Consider the following 20,979-nt stretch of genomic DNA (forward strand, 5'->3'; position numbering starts at 1 on the left):
TGCTCCCTGTGAGACAGAAGAAATGTGAACACACAGAAACCTATCTCCCCCAAGGAACCAGCCAGCAGTGTGTGTGACCAACATTTTTATTCCATGATCTCACTGTGACCTGTGAGTCTGCTCTAAAAAGAAGCCTTTAACATTCTGCCTCCTTCTAACAAAATCTGGTTTTGTCTTCCAAGAACTTTCACGATGCAGTCAGGCACTGCCAAGTATAAAAGTCTGTGCCATACTGAGAGCACAAAGACAGCTAAACCATCCCATTAAAATGGCAGGGGGCTATTGCTTGGACCAGACTGTTTGTATGCAATCCAACCAAGCCTCTCTTTCAAGATGTCCATGGGAGAAACATGGTGACTGTGCCACCAGCTCCACTGTGCAGCTGCACTCCACACTGCTGCTCAATTTAGATCCTGCTTGCTAAGGAGCCTGTGAGCCTTTGCACACATGCAGCTTCTAGATTCCCACCCACACAAATGCAAAACCAGGTTTGACCTTCCCCACTCTGCCCTGTCCATGCATCCCCCTCCAGCCTGAAAAAATTCCTACCATCTGTCCTGCCTGTGCTGCTGACTGCTACAGTCTGATCCAGGCATTCCAAGGCTCCAATACAGTCACGCCTGTTTCTCAGCCTGCTACAGTCCCTGGAGCTGCCCAGGGCTCCCTAACCTGAATTGTTCACTGAACTGATTGGGCATTTTGGAAAACAAGTCTGCTGTAAAAGGTCTGCAATGCATTAAAATCCTGCCATAAGTACTGACACAGCAGCCACTGGAGTCTGAGCACAGTGTGTCTTGAAGATGCTTACTACAGAGTCCTGTTCAGTTTATAACTACATCCCCCATACTTCACTGGCTAATTTGAGAAGTAAAAGCATGTTTCTAAACTAAAGGATGAAGTGTCAGATATTCCTGTCCTTGGATCCAGGTTAAGTAACAGTCTTTGTATGTATAACACATTTCCACACACAAGCTACTTTGGGAAAGTGAAACTGTGGGCACAACAGAGGGATTAAGTAGAAATCATAGCTGCATAAAAACTAGAAGATACCACTGGGTGTGGTAAGAAAGTATCTCCAGACTCTAATGTAGGGGTACAATGTTCAGAGCACCACATTTCCAAATTCCAGGAGCAGAGATGCCCTCCCAGCCTAGGCTCAGTGCAGTACAACAGCACAACATCAATGTTCAACCTTTTGTGTTCCTCCTAGAGAAAGAAGACACCATCAGACTGAACAAGCTTAACTTTTCCATTAAAACTCAGCATTTATCACTTTCTTATGCTTTCAACTTCCCATTTTTCCATATATCTTAATCAAGTTTTGCTGACCACCTGCTCTGACCTCCCTGCTGCCATCTAAGGGGACTCAGCAGGTACAGTCACTCAGCCATTTGCTGGAAACTTCGCTATTTTTAAATCTCACATTTTGGAAAAAAGGAGGTAAGAAGGGTTGCAATGGGCAATGTGTGATCCTCACAGTAGAACATTCAGCCACTGCAAACCCACAGGGTTTATCCAAGACTCTCTCTGCACAAGGACTCTGAACGGTCCTGAAGAGAATAAGCACGCTGGCCCTCCTCCTTGAAAGGACATCTTTAAAAAGATATACCAGATTTAAACTTGTTGTGCTTGCCAACAAAACCAACAGATAAAACCACAAAACCAATAGATAAGACACTGAATTAATTCCCTGTCTGAGTGTGTCAAGCTCTAGTGTTGTGTGTACGGCATTTCTCCCTCAAGCTGGTTTCCTTGCTCCTGTATAATGTCATCTTGAGTACCCAAATCAGCGAGAAGAGCAAACAAGAGTGGCAAGATGACCCATTACTCCTGAGAAAGCACCCACTGTGACAACCCTATTTCTTTGTCATATCACATCAGCTCTGGATTGTGCTGCAGTGAAATGCAAAGGCAATGCACAACAAGGGCTGAATACAAAACCCCAGGGGACACAAGCCAGACCTGTAGTATGGTACAAGAGCCATGCAGGTTAGGAAGGGAAGCCATACAAAATGGAAGGACTTACACCAGAGTTCATAGTAGTAGTTGCAACACTGGGATTGTCCACAACAGTGGCCCGTTTCACATATGTAACTTTGATTGTTGACACCCATGCAGGTTTCCTTGTCCTAAAATTAAACAGACACACTTTTAAGATGCTTTGTCAGTATCTTTTGTAAATGTTTTACTTGATGATCCGCAAGCATTTGAAAAGTACAAGTTATGGTCTTTGGAAACTCTAAAATACATAAGGAGGTTAAAAGACATCTAAGGACCACCAAAAAAACAAAGGACCATTCAGAAGCAAATCCCCATATCTCCAAACCCATGAGTTACACTGTTTTAGCATCTAGTCAGCACTGCTGTCTCATTATCCCTCTCTTTTTCCACTAAAAGTTACCACAGCTTGGGAGCCAGGCATTCTCTTAGAAGAAGAGATGACATTTATTCCACATTGTACACAATATCACTGTATTACTGGGGCTGAATGCCAAGTGGAGGAAAAGCATTCATAAAGGGAACATCATAATTTGAGAAAAGACTGCTTGGATTCATTTAGATCTAAGTGATAATTACAATATGTTCCTGCAAGATTCCTATCTAAAATGATTTCTTCATAATTAGCCATGTGCTTTATGGAAGATCAGCATTCCTCTAAAACTTCTTCCTGGAATAGAAAGTAGTCCAGAAGCAGAGCCAAATCAGCTGTAGCAAATCACCCAGCAGGTCCTCAAGACACCTAACATGGAAAAGGTCTATGCTGTGAGGTCTCAGTTCCCCACATGGTGCACCACTTCTCAGAAGTCTGTGTTTTCCTGCTAGTCTGAAAATATGGCTGGAAAAAAGTATAAAACACAAGAAAACAAAAGCATTTTACAGGCAGTGGTTTGTACATCCTCTATTAGGTTTTGGAGCAACCTGTGAGTTCAAAGAACATTACGGAATTTAAGAAACAAAAAAATTTGTTTCTTAAATTAATTAAATTAAATAATTTCTTAAATCAATTAAAACCACTGTAACAAAGTTTTTATTTTCACTTTCACTTGAAGTCTATTTCAAGGAAACAAAAATGTGGGTAGGCTTATACTGAAAGCTGTGTTGAAAAAAAATAATTTTTGAAGTATCAACTTGCAAATAAGAAAACACCAACCCACTAAAGCCCAACAAATCCCCAGCAGTAGGTGACAGGGATGCAAATCTGTGGATCCCAGCATTGGCTGAACTGCACTATTCTTCTCATTTATGTGAGTCCACCACAGCCACACTACTCACAAACTTCTATGGAGCCACCACACATGCAAAATACCAAGTGCATTTTAATGTTGAACCACCTCATTGAACAAGTGATGTGAGGCAGCAGCTTCAGTGCAGAAGAGTTCTGCACTAAGTTTTCAGTTTATTTGGGGATCTGGAGGAGAACCAGCACTTCCCCACCACACAGCACCCTGGTTGGAGCCACACCTCCCCAACACAGGTCTCTCACCTAAGCACCCAAATTACAGAAGCAACATAACTTCTGAGAGCAGAACAACCTCCTGCCATCTTTTCTCCTAAGAAGTCACACCAACTTTTGATCATGTGAGGCCACAATTCAGCTAACACAACTCAGCATATGATGTACTGCTTCCCTTTCTTCCATGGATAGCATTATTTCCACAAAAGGCTCCAAAAACCACCTTTAAAACTCACCCAAAGAGGCAACAAGTTGGAGGGCTCTGCCTCTATTTTTCAGGAAGAGGCAAACATTTTGCTGGACAGACCAGTCCAGAACTACTACAGGCAGCTAAAGAAACATTTGGTTCTTGAGATGTTGGCATGTCTTGAGATGCTGGCATGTCAAAAGTAGAAAAAACACCATTTTCCTATACGGTAAAGAGGTGTTTCCATCTCTAACTGATGGCAACTATTAGGAGACTTTGCTGAGCCAGCACAGAATTTTCTGCTTCAAGCCTGCTACTTATTCCAAAAATAGTAATTTTAGCCAGCAAAAGAACTACAACTAGGACACATCTATTATCTGCTCTTATTAGTTTATTTACATTTTTCCTCATTTTTGTTTGCTTTGCAGAGCTAATGTAAGTGATGAACAGCATAGATTTTGGCTCTCGTATGAAGACAATTGAGAAATTAAGATGCCATTGCAAAATTGCAATCCTGTTGATAATGCTCAAGTCAGAGAATGACTAGCTGAGGTTTGTGGTTGTGACACATGAAGATCAGTGTGACCTGTTGAACCAGCAAATGAATCACATGGAGCTGGTGAAAAACCAGAGTCTCACAGTGCCATTTTATGATCTTCTCTGCATCACCACACTTGATCCATCCTTGACCATTTCTCGCTTACTCCCCAAAAATTTCATCCACTCAGTTTTGCCTGCTTCAAAGAGTAGCAATGAGGAACAAATCAGTGTCTTTGGGGAGCAGCAACTCATAACATCTTCCACTATATTTTTCCCACTTAAAAACTTGCAGCACTACTGATTTCAGAGACTTTCATCACACCATCCTTTTATTTGAACTTACTGACTCCCTCTTGCCAACTTCATTATATTTGAAATGACTTTTCCACACATGCTTATGTGCAGGACTGCTCCTTGTTAACCCAGCTGGCCAACACGTGCCAGGACATTCTCAACAGAGGATCCTGAGCAGCTAGGATGGTGTTCTGCAGGTTCTTCCTGGAGATCAAGTCTCAGGCAACATCCTGCTTCCTATCTAGAGCAGAGTTTACATCTTACTGTCCATTCTTTATACACTGACCAAGACAAGTGCTTTTCCCCCTAATGTACATGTGCTTGTACCTTCAAATAGTCCCACAGCTGGGGTTCTGAAGTCCTTGCAGTGCCACCAGTCACACTCCTCAAAGTCCAAGCAGCTCATTTTGGAGCCTTTCTGCTGACCTCTGCCAGCCCAGCCACCAAGAGGCTTTTGGGAACATGGAGCTGTCAGACTCGGGGGCCACATGTCACACCCAGAACTGTCACCCATGTTTCCAAACAGTTTCACAGAATTAAGGAATAATTTGGTTTGGAAAGGATCCCAGCAGGTCACATGGTCCTACTACTGCATGGCATGGCTACCTCTTAACACTGGGTTACACAGCCTGGCAAGAGAAAGGGAAAGAGATAAAAGGTAAAGGCCACAGATCTTCACAATTAGAAGTCTACTAGGGAAAGATTCTCGCACAGGGAGAGCATTGTTTTGGGATGTGTTATAGGTGACTCCTTTGGAACAAGTGTTTGTCTCCTTTCCTCTTTTAAGTCAAGACTCATTTCTGTGAAAAGCTGAGCCACTGTACAATTTGCTCCTTTTTTGCAAGTCAAGGAACAGGTTATGTAGAGCCACCCTGGCCATGACAGAGACCATGACACTCTTTGTTAGGAAATGTCTACTTACTTCCAACCTCTTGGATCTGACTTCACTTTCTATTTAAATCTCAGGCTGTACTTTTCATACCAGCAGCATTTTATTATTTCTACTTCCTTCTCCCATGCATTCTTTGTGTGATAGGCTGCCAAACTAACTACTTAAGATATATCAGCAATACAGTTATCAAGAGTCTAAATGTCTCCTGGAAACAATATCCCAAGTGCTTGTGCTGTGTACTATTCCCTTTTTCACACTAAGAGCCATACACAAGGCACAGGGCTGAAAGAGTAATTTTATAGATAAGGAAAAAATAGATGGTGGAAAAAACTCTCATAGAAGCAAAGCTGGAGCAGTCATATTTTATTGACCTGCCTTTGTTTTTAATTTCCACTGCAAACAGCACTTGTAATGGTAATTTTTAGTCATTCTTACTAGCGTGGAGTTTCTATTAAACTATTACAGAAGGGTTTTGGAATATTTTTAAGGTAGCCTTAGGAAAACAAGGAAGGGGGAGGGCTTCTTTCCAAAAGCACTTTCTTCCCCAATACCCAGTGGCTATTACATTCCAGAGTGGGCTTCCCTGCTGAAGGAGAGTCTCGTTTTCTTGTTGTCCAGGCAAGCAAGCACATCCCTCCCCACCATCCTTTGTTCAGCTAACTGTAGATGCCTCCAGGCAGGATTACTAAGCAGGATCTACATGGGTCTGCTCTCAAAGAGCATTCAGCCCCATCAGAGCAAAATAGTCTTGTTTCACAACTAAGAAGCCAGAACATGCTGTTCATTATCTCCCACCTGCAAATCCTAGGAGATTCCCAGCTAGTTTCAGGGGATTCACTTTGTCCTGTGAATCAGCACGGTACCCTAGCCTGCATGTTGTATCACTGCCTCCTGTACCATCCTAGGAGTTGGTCAGAGAAACTGGAATCACTCAGTCCCTGACACACAAAAGCCAGTGTGTTTGGGAGAACACTGCAGACGTGGAGCCTGTGTTCCCTCCCAGTCCAGTCCAACAGAAACAATCTGTGAAATGTGGTACAGGCTCTTGTCATGAAACTGGTTGAGCTGGAAAGATCTTACCTGGTGCATTTTGAGAGTCTCTTCATATAAGATGGGGTATTTTGGATTAGTTTTCACATGTCATAAACTTTATAAAGTAACAGTGAATAAGATTCTTTTTCTTAACTTATTTTCTTGTTGATATTTGGCATTTGTGATAAACCCACAACCATACTGGCAACTCTGCAACTCTGCCAGTAGTCCACTTTCGCTGTCAAGTGCTTTTACATATAATCCTTAAAATATCCAGCAGCAGCAGATATAAGAGAACTCAAGGCAGTGCTGTATGTTGTCACATCTGAAGCCACAGCAAACAGTAACGTCAGTGCCAAGGAAAAAAGCCAATTATTCTCTTCACCTTCCACTCAAGTATTAGACCTTTACTGGAGGTCTGTGTGACAAATTAAAGGTCAAAATCTGGGGTACAATCAAGACAAGAGCCATTCATGAAGGTCTGAAGGTTGACTGTGCTGCAAGGAAAGATGGAACAGACCTCCTTACCCTACTTTTGTAAAGGTTCTCAGTGGTAAATTGTTGGGTTTAATAGCTGTAAATCTGTTAGGATTTACTATGTCTGAAGCCAATGTTGGAAATGAAGGAAAATAACTGATTGACAGTGGAGTTCCATCACAATAAAAGGATCAAGGCACTTCTCTCTTTTCTACTCTCAAAAGTCAGCAGTTAACCTGGGCACATACTGTTGCTAAGTCAGAAGGGAGAAAGATGAAGATGAGCAAATTCCAGGCTAGCATGGCTCTTTTCCAAGCTGAAAATTAATATGTGCAACTGCAGCAACAAACATCACAGCCCACACTCAGAAGTGCATAGTTGGCAGCCAACAACCTACAGAAGTTGACTCCTCAGTTGACATTAATCAGGTAACCAAAACCAGCAGCAGCCAGTATCACGAAATCTAATCATCATTTTAGCTTTTTGCTCTGTCTCCTCTTTTCACAGAAATCCTGACTCCATTACCCTAAATATGAGCACCTTTATATGGCCTCAATGTGTCATTCAAACTGGCAGACTATCCATTCATCCTAACCTTGGTAATACCCTGGGAAACGCTTGGAAATGTGACTTGCACTTACTTACAGCAGTTTATAGGCCATTCCTGTCTCCTACTATACCCAGTTTTTTATACCTACTCTAATTCCCTAATTTCTCCAAATTTCACTACAGCATTTGCCAAGGCACTACACAGCAAATTACTATTTTAACAGGAAGAGATGGAGAGTAACAACAGGATGAGAGGAGTGAGTAAAGGCCTGAATAAGAGGCATACAGACAGAGGGACTCAGAGAAAAGCCCAGCAACAGGATGAAGGGAGACTGCCAAAATGGCATCTGCAGAAGGGCAAGATACAACTGGTTTTAACAGGACGTGGGCTCAATGTGTGACCACTCCAGACCTTCTGGTTTCACAGCTCTCATAGGGACTTTGGTAATAAGCATCTATTTAATAACAAATCAAAATCCTGACCTAGTTATTTCACTAATCTCATTAATCGCAGGCAGCAGTCCCTTGCTCTCAGTACCCAGCCACACCCAAAACAAGCAGGATGGATTTAAGCAAGTGACACTATCCTCAGAAAAATGCATTGAAGGTTTGTATTTTGAGTAACTCACAATCAGTATTTGAACCATATACATTCTTTAAGCATTCTGAGTAACCGAATGGAAGTGGTTGTCAGTATATTAAATATGTCAGAAACAACTATTTGATATCCACTATTTACCAGTTCCCACTTGGCTGTTACTCAATCTCACATATCAGACTATCACTAGTGTTGGTTAGCAAAGTGCATCAGCAACAGCTCATGAGAATGCAAACACAGAACTACCAAAGAAAATGATCTCTGTCTGATAAGGCACTCAAGGGGTAGTAAGTTAAGACTGCTACTGAAAATACTAGGCTGGAATGCCCAATCTTGCCACAGGGTTTACAACAACTTCTGGTTTACCAGCAGCCCCCCAGTTCGTAATCAAAGTTAATCTTAAACTCAGTAGATCCTTTCGGAGAAGGACAGCAGGTGGGATCACAGCAAGGACAGGCAGAACTGCTGGGGAACCCTGGGTCACCAGGGCAGCTCAGGACCCACAGACACCGGTGTGGCTGAGCCCTCACCAAAGCCTCCAGACATCTCCTGCCTTCACAAACATTACACCTGTGAGTCCTTTGGAACATAAAAGCAAAAATCCACCATCTGAGCAAGTGTCATGCCTTTGGTGGGTTCAGTTTAACAAAAACACCCAAGACTGCCACAGATGAAAGTGGCTCTGACTGCTGGGAGTTACTGGAACCTCAAGTGCCAGGCTCTGCCAGCACACCAGGGGATAGATTCCTGTAAGCCTGCCTTATGACAGACAGCTGAGGCCAGGAAATAAATCAAGTCTGGACACTTCTTCTTAAGTCACCCACCACAAATTTTGTTTTGCGGAATGTGGGGGGAAAAAGTGTAGTAAGTGCAAATATGCAAACACTTTAGAAGTATAATAAGTGGGGGAGGAATGATGGCTCTGAGCCGTCTCAGGCACAATAAAGATCTCCAAAATGGGAATTCTAATCCACAACATTTATTGCTTCACTAATGCCAGCATCAGGAGAATTATATTTAGATCACCATGATTAATCAGCCACAGCAGACCCATCCTCACCCCCAGCAGATGCAGAACCTCCAAGGTTTTATTAACCTTTATCTGAGGAACAAATTGGTTTGTTGCATCCATTTATCCTGAAGAAATACTCCAACTATCTTTAAAGGGACACTCTCCTTTCACAGATCATGGACACTTTGATATATTTCAATAAGAGCTGGTTTGTTTCATTTTTGTTTACTGCAAGTTTCAATTTCAGATTCTGACAACTACCCATTAGTGTTTTAAGCACCATATGTTTACTTCCTCACTCCTTGCTAGAAGCTTCCCAGCTGCAGTCCTCAGCCCTCTCACATTAAAGATACACACTTCTAGACTTCTAGGAAATTACAGCTTTGAGGAGGTCATCTTGCACTTTGTTGGTCTAAACCACCAAACAGAAGACCATGCTGAAAACCTCAAGCAGTAAAAATTAAAACCAAAAGCATTTGGAATCCAACTTCTTTTTTTATTCTTTTTTCCTTTTTCATTTCTGCAGTAAACTAGGCAAATGTATTTGAGCTACCGTCTCCAACCTTAGGAGGAAATGCTCACTCAAAATTAAAAGCAGAGATCCCCTACAATCATGTGTCCTTGGATGGGAGCTTTAAACACCCACACTGCACTGATGTCACATAGTGCTGACCTACCTTTTTAGGCACTTAAATATCATCCTCACTGCAACAATAAAAAAAAACCCAAAATCAATGAGACACCTTACTTTTACCAGGTGTTTGGCAGTCCATCTGCAATGCTACAATGCTGCTGGCTCCCAAAGAAGAAATGAAGGCAGATCCAGGGAAAGCAGCTGTTCAGTGCAGTCCAGGGGTGCAGAGGAAAGGGTGCTGGTCCTGGGGAGCCAAAAGTCTCACTCTGATCCTTCCACCCTCACACACAGCTCATGGGAGGGCACCCCACTCAGCACCTCTTCCCAGAGACTTCAGCCCAGGATCAGCATCCCTTGTGTTGAGTGAGAACAACAAAGGGCATCCCAGACAGCCAAGTGTTTACAGTCTGAATGTACCAAGTAAAAACCAAGACACAATGGAGGTGCTGAGATGTTCCTGAATTCCTCCCCTACTTTCAATTAAACAGTACTGTTCAGTAAGAACCCTTGGAAAAAGAAATTTCTGAGTAATATTTCCATGTAGGACACACTCACAAACACTTTTTTTTTAAAGAGTAAAAATGATTAGAACTAAGGAAAGTTCAAGCAGTTCTTTCCCACTATATCCTTTATCAGTGGATAAAAATAGTCAACTTTGCTCTTGTGTTCTTGAGGCAACACCTTTTCTTCCTGCTTCCTGTAAATGCATCTATTGATGCTGAAAAGTTACCCAGCAGAGAAAAAAGTACCATCCATCCACTGAGACAACCAGATGTTCACTGTTCCAGCAAATGAAGCCAAATTACACCTAACTTCTACTTTTACACTTTACGCAGCACCCCAGCTACACTGAACGCATCTCTAAAACAAAATGGATTATTTAAAAACAGGAACTTTAGAGAAAAACACATCTGTGAGTCTCAAGCAATCTCAGCATTGAAGCAGCTACATCTCACTGCAATTTGAGAGTTACCTAAAGCCATTCAGCCTTTGTGCCTGAATTTCCCCCTCTGGTTCAGTTTCTAGTTTTTAAGGCAAGTCTCTTTGCCCTGAGTGCTAACAAGTGAACTATTATTTATAGCTATTGCACCAATCACAGAAGGTCATTGTGCTAGAGGTAGTTTCTTATGTAAAACTCTTTTCGGATGGGGGGGGGGGGTGTGGGGGTGGGGAGAGAGCTGCATTTCACCAAAACTGAACTGATAAGGAAAAAGAGACAGCACTGTCTACTCAGCAGCGCGTCGAAGCCTTTTAGCGCTGATAAACAACTGAAAGTAGGTAGTTTAAAGCATGTTATGGTCCAGTCTCGACTTCTTAATTTTAAATCAGAAACTGCAAGCAGCACTCTGATATAATTCAGTATTTATTTATTGTGGATTACAGATCACAGCAGTGCTGGAAAGAGTTTACAGTTAGATTCTCCTATAGACGTGCCTCCCAAACCAAAAAAAGGGTTTGCTCTCCCCAGCCTAGGAACACATATTTGGCACCTCCTCCAGCAGAGAGCAGCTGGGCAGTTGCTACCATTTCTCATTCCACTCGATGTTACCAGCTATTAAATTATCCCAAGTTTCTTGTTCAAGCTCAAACTCTCGCAAAATAATTTTAAAATCACCAAGCTGTGGGTCACAGCATGTTGCCATTTTCCATTTGGTGCCTTTTGTTAGAGATGGGACACACACACACACGTACATACCCCTCCCTGGGTATTTTCTGGGATTTTTTCCCTGGTTTTTCTTTTTTTTTTTTTTAATCCATAGTTTTACATACAAAATAATGCCTGTACAAGAAAAAAGTTCAAAGTTTGGCATGTTTTTAAGAAATGCAAACGCAATTTCATTTAAAGGACTGTGGAAAGCACCCTAAAACCGAACGGCACAAAGAGCCTCCCTGCTCAAAGCCTTCAACAACAACAAGGAAGTTCCTATCCCCGGCTCACAGTTTTGCTCCTTCCTCGCTAATAAAAAGCGTCTCTCACACAACTGTGCTCTCCGATCACACACCACGGGTGGGGAAGTGCTGATTGTACAGTTCCGTTTTGGGAAAGTCAGAAATCATATCCTTAGAGGTGGGGGAAATAAACACAAAAGTAATCGGCCACATCCTCCACCTGAGCAAGCAGCTCCCACCGCACTTCAGCCGGTTGGTTACCTGTCTGAGACCCAGGAGGAAAGGCATTCTGCAGGCTCATCCTCCACGCCAGCAGATGGGAAGGCAGGAATTTAAAGCCCCACAGCAACCATTTCTTCATCTGCTGTGGGCAGCCCGCTCCTCCGATCCTATTTAAACCAGGGCTTCCTCAGCTGGGAATGCTAAGTAAACAGGGTCCTGGGACACTGCACGCACTCGCTGGCTCCCCCTCCTCCTCCTCCCACTCCCTGTGACATATCTCAGACGCAGCCCAGCCGGGGTGTTTGCAAGGGGGAAATGACATCAGGTCGGGCAGCTCTGAAAAAAAGCCCCAAAAAACGAAACAAAAAAACCCTACCCCAAGCAAAAAAAACTAAAACAACCCCCCAGCACAAAAGCACACAGAGACAAAACCCCCAACACAAACAAAAAAACACCACGCCCCCACAAAAGGAAAAGAAAAACCACACCAAAAGGCAGCCCTGATCCTTAAGAGTGCTGAGCTCTGGGTGACACCGGGCAGGTCGCTGCAAACGGGACCTGTCAGGGAGCCCTGGTGGAGCAGAAGTGCAGAAGTGCTCTCCTCCCTGCTAAGGGGGGCTGCAATGGAGGGCGATCTATTAAAAATGTTATCATGAGCCACCAGCATGGTGATGATTAAATCTCGCTAAGTAAAAATAGACAGTTCATCTATTTCTGAGGAGAAAGTAAAGTTTGATGGTGCCTGCTGGACAGCACTGGAGTCCTAGATGCCACCACAATTGTTTCCCCAAGTACCTCCAGACCCTGAGGACCTGGGTAGTCTTCACAGATTCAAAGCACTTCCCAGCCACCTTCTGCCTACCACAGTTCCACTTTTTCTGACTCATAGCACCGTTCAACTCTCAGCCCCTGATAACAGCTGTCCCTCTAAAGAAACAGCAACAACTTCCCTTATTTCAGAAGGATCAGGATTGGACCCTTCCAGCATCAGACAGGTGATGGGAAGAGTTTCAAATCCACCTCTCCCCAAGGAAAATCTGACTAGCCCTGTCAAAAGGTTTCTCATTCTACTTGAGCTCATTTCACATTTTCATGCCAAGGGGCAATTAAGCCTTATAAACAAATTTATCATCCGGTGCCCAGGATGGCATGTCTTGTTTGTCCTCCCCCAAGCAAGGAGTACAGCAAGTTCCACAGTGGTGCAGAAGATGACACTGCAGAAGGTAATCTAAATTTAACTTCCTTTTCTACCTCCACTTTGAAAGTTCAGCAACCTCTTTTTTTGTGCTTCTCTTTAATCAGCAGCTGTCCTCGTCTGTCGGGGAGGGGGAAGTCTGGGACACCACTGCCACTCCCATGTGCCCCAGCAGCAGCTCCATGGATATTTGACAGAGGACAAACTCCCCTGGCTTTTGACCTCTTTGGCTTTGGAGCCCAACAAATTAAAATAATTGACAAGGGAAGGAATATAGTTTTTTTGCATAGTGAGTTCACTGAATGCCTTTTTTAGTAGCAGTTTTATTAGTAATTTCAGTACTTCAGGAGAGAGAGAGAAATCACATACAATTCTTGCAAATGCTAATTAGAAACAAGAAAAAAAGAAAAGAGGAAACTAAAAAAAAAAAGCAGAACAGACACCCCTTGCCACCCAACAGCTAGACAGCTTTCAGCAGTGTCAGAAAAAGACACCCATTTTGCACATGCCAGAACCACTCAGTGACCACCACTGCTGCCTCCTCTCAGTCCAGCCCAGAGTGGTTTCCCAAATGAGAACCTCACTCTGTGTGTCCTCTCCACAACTGGGCTGGGAGACTACACACAAGCATTACTTATTTTTACACCAACTTCAAGGTACCATCTAAAAATGCTGTTTAAGGGTAAGCACATCTCTGATTTCCCTAAGAGAAAACAAGCAAGGAAGCAATTTCCTGGAGGATACAAAACATCAGTGTTAAATAGCATCAGCCAGGCAATGGGATTTTCCAGCTTTTGTGCTCTTGGATCAAACTAACTCTCAACCTTTGCTTTTCCAATTCTATGGACAAACAGCAGTGATATAAAAGGGCAGCTTTCTGTTTTAGTAATCTGTTCTGTGGCCTCGCACGGGCCTTTGAAACATCCGATTTTGGCTGTTGCTATCCAGAGCTGTGGACCAGGCAGATCCCAGGGCTGAGCTAATGCAGCAGTTTCTAAATCCCTACTGGCAGAAGAAATCTAACTTTAACCACCCGCCTCTTCCCAGCACACACTCAAAAGGCAAAGCGTCATTCCAGATCTAAGACAACTTGTGAAGGACTATCAAAAGCAGGAACTTGGCGGAAAAGCAAAAGCATCCTAATTTATGTGTGAATTTAGCAATCCTGGAAAGACTGACACAAAAAAGGTGGTTTGCAAGCAGGCATTACCACATTGGACTGCAGCAGGAGCAGCCACCTCTCTTGCAGTGACAGCAGCCAGTAACATGCTCCACAACTCTGCTATAGGCGACTACGGAAAAAACCCTGTAGAGGGACAGAAAAAAAAGAAAGAGCTGCACAAGGTAGCTCATACCCTTATAAAACACTAATAACACCCTTAGAACCTCTGCACAACATCTAGGTTCTCCTAATCGTTGCAATTGCTTTGGATATACCAACTGGTATCCTTTTACCCCCTTCTCTTTTTTTAAGTTCATAAATTCTTGCCCCAAAGCACTGCCTGGTGGCAGTGAGTTTCATAGATGGTGGTTGTGAACAAATAGTTTCTTTCATCAGGAATGAATTCACCACCTTCTAATTTGACTTTCATATTATTAGCAGGTGGGAACAGAAGTCCTCATCCATCTTCTCACCCATTCATTACTCTGTACCTGTTAGCTATCTTCTTATAAAAGATATCAATCTTCCCTATCCTCTTAATGTAAAATCTTATCCCAAAGCCTTCAGCTGCTCGTTGTCCATTTCCAAAACCCTTCTAATTTTCTCCTGCTCTCGGCTTGGGGGAAACCAGAGCTGAAATAATAATTATTTTAATGAAAGCAAGAGCAGCTCTAAGGCAGGATCAGCACGGGTTCACTGTCTTTACACAAACCTGGAATTTAAGATCTGCAAAGGCTACACAAGAGTGCATCTATCTAAGATATAATGACAAAACAAACACAAGTTTTGTGTTTGTTCACACAGTTCCTCAATAAATGACTCTCTTGAGGGCTCTGAAAAGTCAGGACTAATGTCAAGACAGATTATGGGATCTACATTACTTTCAAAATTTGCTTGTTCAGGCAGCCACCACCATTCTTTTTTGGCATGTCAGCATGGATCCCACCACAGAAAAATGGTGAACAAGTTTCTACTGGAAAAGAGGCCTCTAGGCATTACCAGCCTGTAATACTGCTCCAGAATATGCCATCTGCCCCAAATATGATGTCCAGCAAAGGATGCTGCTCAGTACCTTCACAGGCCAACACTCTGTGCCTCATGACCTCAGATAGAATGTGCAAGTGAAACACATGATGGAAGTTGTTTGTGCCATTTCAGAGTTGCTTTCCATGTTTGATGGGAGACGCTTGCAAGGAAGTCTGATAACCAAGCAAGGTATAGTACTCATTTTGATACACCCTGAGGAGATCCAGTTGTGATAACACAATTGCAACAAAAACTGATGTTGTGCACCTCAAATCTGTCAGGCTTGAAGCATAGGCTGCTCTCAGTTGCTCCACTATTACAGTCCTAGGCAGAGAGAGGTTTTGAACAGTACATACAGGTGATGTGTAATATCCTCCATTTAAACTTTAATACCACAATTCTGCAGCTACATACACAGGTTGACCATAAAGTTGGAACAATTTTATCTAATTATTCTTCCATTTTCCCCAGTGCACTCTGTTATTTTCATGTTGATAAGAGGAGTATTTCTGGAGCACCATTTTGTTAGTCAGTCTGCAGCCCTGGGTGCTAGGACTGAGACTTCATAAATCTGGCACACACTCAAAACACACTGTGAAAGAAGCAACCTCAACGAAGGTGACTTTACCTTTCCCCATCCTGGGGATAAAGAAACATACAGAAAAGTGTAAAAGCAGATCTCTATTTCTCTAGAATAAGACAATATCCAGGAACAACTGGATATTGTCTTATTCTAGAGAATAGCTAGGCTCCATCTTGACAGCAAATATTCCAAAGGGACTAGTTTGCTAGCAAAACTAGCATGAGACACTGGAAGATGACCAGTGCTGGAAGAGCAATGCAATGCTAAATCTGCCTACAAACCATTTCTGTCTGCCCACCTGTGCACTTGTAGATCCCTGAAGAGTGAAGGGCAACTTGCCCACTCCAATGATAGCACTACAAGAACATGATGACTTTCCAGTGTGAGGGCCAGGTGTCCTGGGTTCATGTAACATACAGCATTGGCACTGCCTACCAAGAATGCCATCAACAAATTCCAGAGGACCAAGAAGAAGAGGTCAGGCTGGTAACCTCCCAGTACCTGCAGGACCTAGAAGATCTACTCTTTTGCTCAGGGGACAAATGGCCCAAAACAAACCTTTCACTCTGTCTAGTATTACTGTATTGTTTAGGAGTGGGGTAAAGTGGGTCCCCCAGTCCACATGCACTTCAACTAAAAAAAAAGAACACTGGAGTCATTGCATTTACTGTTTTTCAGGCCTAACTGTCTTAATCTTTGTAGAGAAAGCAAAGAATAATTTCAGAAAAGACACCATATCTGTTGGAACCGGCGTGTGAGTTAGCACTGCAACCAGTCTGATGGATCAATAAATTTTAATGTGCAACAAAGCACAAGGGCTTGCAGTGGTAAGAAGCTGTACCTCTTCCCCACAGACCATCACTTCTGCTAGCTCAGTGATTCAGAAGTGCAAAAAACTCTTGCAGGGCCAGTGCATTTCAACCTCCCTGCTGTTACCTGTCTTTCTCTCTGAGTAACTGGTTGATCAGGGAGGATAAGACCCTATACTTTAAAATATTCTCAGTGTTACTGAGAGCCCTAACAGCAACAGCTCATGCTTGATTCCAACTGACTCTCAATTCCAACTAAATCCCAAACAGCAATTTGCCAGCCAAGCAGGTAAGTACAAATATGTGCCACATCTCTACCCAGAAGCCATGTGTAAGCCCTGAACTCAAGTAGTCTGCCCCACAGAGGAAGCCACTACCCACTCCATCATCTGCTGTTTCAGCGAGAGCTTGTCCTCCTCTTCACTGCTCCTTTGTGGGTGAAGAAATGCCAGCAGTAAAGCACTTCCCTTTGCACTTTTGTACAGCAAGCAATCCTTCCTCTGAAGCTGCATTTTGTATTAAGCTATCGTAAGGGCACTCAGGGAAAGGGCAGGGAGCAGACAAGGGGTGGTTGTGGAGGACATACCCAAGAGGAGTCCTCTCCAAAACCCGTCTGACAGAGGAGATAAAAGCAACCACATCCAGGCTGTTCAGACACTCCTGCCCACTCTGCTGTTCAGCTGATGGGAGAGTGGCAGCAATGAAAAGTTCAGGCTCTTCTCTGAGACCAAAATAGTTTTTTCTAAGTGCAGCTTGAGGTTTCCAAGCTACAACCTTGTTCCCACTGCTCTTTCTCCGTGGAGCAGAAAATGATAGCCCAGGTCCAGCGTGCTTCCCTTCACAGCAACAGAGCTGTGGCCAAACCAATGCAACTGTAATACCAAAGTCTGTGTGAATCATCTACTTTTGTGTGACCACTCTAACACCCACAGTGCCATCCAAGCCCAGAGGTGTTAAAAAGCTTCAAAGTCCATCACTGAGGCACAGAGGGACTAAAGGCTTGAAAGTGTCCCATTGAGAAGTGATGCTAAGTGCTTCAAAAAAGATTGGGTTGATTCTACCCCTTTGGCATTCCCAGGTTTTTAGGTACCTGAAATGCCCAAATGAAGATGTCAGGCTTCACTTTTAGTCTGGAGTGTGTAATGAAGTCATGGTAAAACCTACTCAGCTTTCTTCTAAGCCTGCTGGGAGGGGGAGAAGGAGGAGGGAGTGGAGAGTTCAGCTGTTAAATATTTGAAGAGACTGCCACAGTGTATCCGGGGTGGTACAGGGACACCAGCTTGGCTCCTTGCTTTTGGCAATACAGCTCTTGTCTTCCTGATGCCCATGTATGCAAACAGGACTTAGGTAACGGCTCAGGAGGAGAGGATCTGCTCCAGACAGGGAAGAAGGCAGAGTCTGCAGACAGTAACAGGATCCCCTAAGCACAGAATTAAGACGGTAAGCGTCTGTTCTAGTTTTAGAGTCTTGCACCATGTGGGTACCAAAAATACAGTGTGTGCCCTTTGGTCACATCATCACAGACATGCATTGTCCCAGAGATGCTTACCAGCACAACCTTGATGGAGAACTTGGAAGCCCTACTCTTACAAGTGCTATTTGATTTCTCTACAAATGACAGCAACTCACTATTTTTAGTACTCATCTCATGGTTGCTTGGCGTTTCCCTTGGGCCTCACTTACCCTTGTTTCACAGTTTTGGTGCCAGCTCCCACGAAGCATTTTTTTGATGCCAGAAGGGATCATGCCAAGTCTGTCTGTGTTGATGCCAAAATGGCAGCTGGCTTTACTGTTGAGACAGGATTTGCCAAAACTAACAACACTAGTGCTGGGGTGACTAGAATTGACTTTAAGGTTTTCATCTTCTTTACTCTTCTATTCCCTCTAGATTCCATGGGGTAACACTGCTCGAAATATCTTTTGGGGTCCTAGAAGATGGATTTTTTCATCATAGGCCAAGTCAATAGGCAATTATACAGCAGACAGTCTTAACTTAGAGATCCTCAAAGAGAAGGATACTTTTGTACATGAAGCAATTATCTGGGATGCAGCACTGCTGCTGCTGGGCCCAACTACACAGGCCAAGGCCTGCTACAGATAAGGCAGGGCATGAACTCTCAGAGCCTGCAAATGTGTTTATAAAGAACCTACCACAAAAACAGACAATCTGGTGAAGATAAGGGTGGCTACGTGATTTACCAAGATATACCTACGACAGAAGTCTGGAGTGCACAGGAAGGTCAGGGATCAGCCAAATTACATTAACATGGGCAAGAAGATAAAATCCAAGCAAGATTATTGCCCTTTGCCCCTTTTGCATTCTCACAAAGTGCCACTGTGTGAAAAGCCAATATTCAGATAAAATCTAGTCTCACACATGATGCACAAGCATGTTGGTTATGGGAAACACTCACAGAGATAGGAACAGATAGCAGACATGATAGGCAATCACACGTGCAGATGCCTGTGATTTTAGGTGAGGGTATGTATCCCTGCAAATTACAAATTTGATGTTAACCTCTGTTGCTTTTCTTATAAATCTAAAACCCACACCTTGCTCAGAAACAGTGGTGTCAAATGGGCACCTGATGGCCCAAAGACACTCAGCTCTTGCTTCAGGAATAATGCATTGGTTAACCTGACAAGAAGTAAACAACTGGTTAAAAAGCTTTGTCATCAGGTAAGACTTTGCTGGGAGGATCTGTTATGCATATAGTCTGGTCAGATTTCTCTTAAGTTTGTTGGCCTTTCCTGAGCATAAGTTTACATCTTGAAGAGGTTTAGAAAAGCGCCCCTCAAATCCCAGCACTCTTGTTTTCTGTACCTTGTTTTACAACAAAGAGGCTCTTTCATTAAGTTCTGAGAATTACATTTCTTCAGCAGAACACCACTTCTGTGTAGCTTGAATCCATTTTTGGAGGAACAGATTTTTGGGAAATCCTTCACAAAAAAAAAAAAAAAACAAAAACCAAAAAACCAAAAACATCAGCAACCACCTCTTTTTGAGCACACTGCTGGATATTATGGTTTGGTAATGTTATACTACAGAGCAATATTGCATAGGCTGAGGCAAATGTCCTCAAGTTGCTCTCTAGATATGTACACCTTCAAGAACTTTTTATCCCTGGACTTTTCCTTCCGGGCCCTGCTGTGCCTACATCTCCACTGATTAAATGGATTCTGGTTTGCAGGAGACTGCATTTACAGTACTCAAACGACAAACAACTGCTTTAACTGAATCTTCTTCCTCTTAGAAAATACATGTGTATCACAATATGGTATTCCCAAAATTAAAAGTCTCTCAATTAACCAAATGGGCTGTGCAGTATCTGAGTTTTACAGGATTTCTGTTATCTAGCAGAAACACAAACTCATTCTTACAGCCCCAAGTAGGCTGGGGCTCAGAGTTTGGCACAAGCATGAGGAAAGCCCCTCCACCCACACAGCATGGTGGTCTGACTAGCAGACAGACAGACTTCTCCCCTTCCAAAATGAAGGGCACTGAAGATCACATTTCTTCATACAACCAAAACAAAGAATGAAAGGAAATCACAAGTTTCACTATTAAGAAAGCTCAATACAACAAGCATTTAAAAGATCACAGCAAAACAGTATTAAAGACATCACTTTTAAATCTCTAGACAAACTCTATGAGAGCTATTCAGTCTTAAACTCCACTGCTAAAAACTTCCTTAAAAATGCAACTTTATGGAAAAAACGCTTCAGAAAACCACATTTTAAACAAAATATTGTCTTTTCTAACTTGAATTATTGCATTGCTTATGATCTCTCCAAGTATGTGAAATTAAAAAATGAGTAAACAAAAGTAAGGAATAAATCAGCATTGTGTATGGTTAAGGGCAGATTCAAGCTGAGTTCACTGGTATCTGTGAAAGAGAATAAAATATAAAATACCTTAAAGCCTAGTCTCTCTCCTGTTACAGTACAGGTTCTGTTTTGACTGACATCTTTACCAAGAACACAATAAAAGCCCCCCAAAAGGCCACCCACTTATCTGCTCTGCCAACCAGAGAGCAGATGTTTTGAGGGAGCCCTCAGAAAACACGGTGTACATGAACCAGAGCTGACAGATGTAACTTTCCAGGTGCACACAAAGCTGGTTCAAACCAACCATACAGGGCAAAAAAAATCCAGTGCCTCCCATCACCAGCTTCACCATCCTGCTTCGTCTTCCCTAACCACAGAAGGGGGACAGCACCTGAGGTACCAGAACCACTGGGCTCAGAGTGAATTCACTGCTATTCTTACCATGCCCAGCAGAGCTGCCCCGGCTGCCCAAGCATTCCTGGCGGCTGGGCTCGGGCAGAGCCGCCCCGGGAAGCCCCAAGTTATGTAAGGGACAGGCGGCGGGGAGGAAGCAATGTCCCGGTGTCGCCTTTCAGCTCCGGCCCTGGCATTGCGC

General features: G+C 43.2%; 1 protein-coding gene across 1 annotated transcript in view; it reads right to left on the minus strand.

Annotated features, from left to right (window-relative positions):
- Positions 1–20,979, minus strand: part of WBP1L (WW domain binding protein 1 like) — a 58,945-nt gene that overhangs the window by 12,459 nt on the left and 25,507 nt on the right. Inside the window, exon 2 of the mRNA XM_054276586.1 lies at positions 2,027–2,129. Coding sequence (XP_054132561.1) covers positions 2,027–2,129 — 103 coding nt within the window. The remainder of the gene's footprint in view (positions 1–2,026; positions 2,130–20,979) is intronic.

The sequence above is a fragment of the Melozone crissalis genome, unplaced genomic scaffold (assembly GCF_028551555.1).
Source record: "Melozone crissalis strain CALT ecotype California unplaced genomic scaffold, PUWL_Pcris_2 ptg000019l_1, whole genome shotgun sequence".
NCBI lineage: Eukaryota > Metazoa > Chordata > Aves > Passeriformes > Passerellidae > Melozone > Melozone crissalis.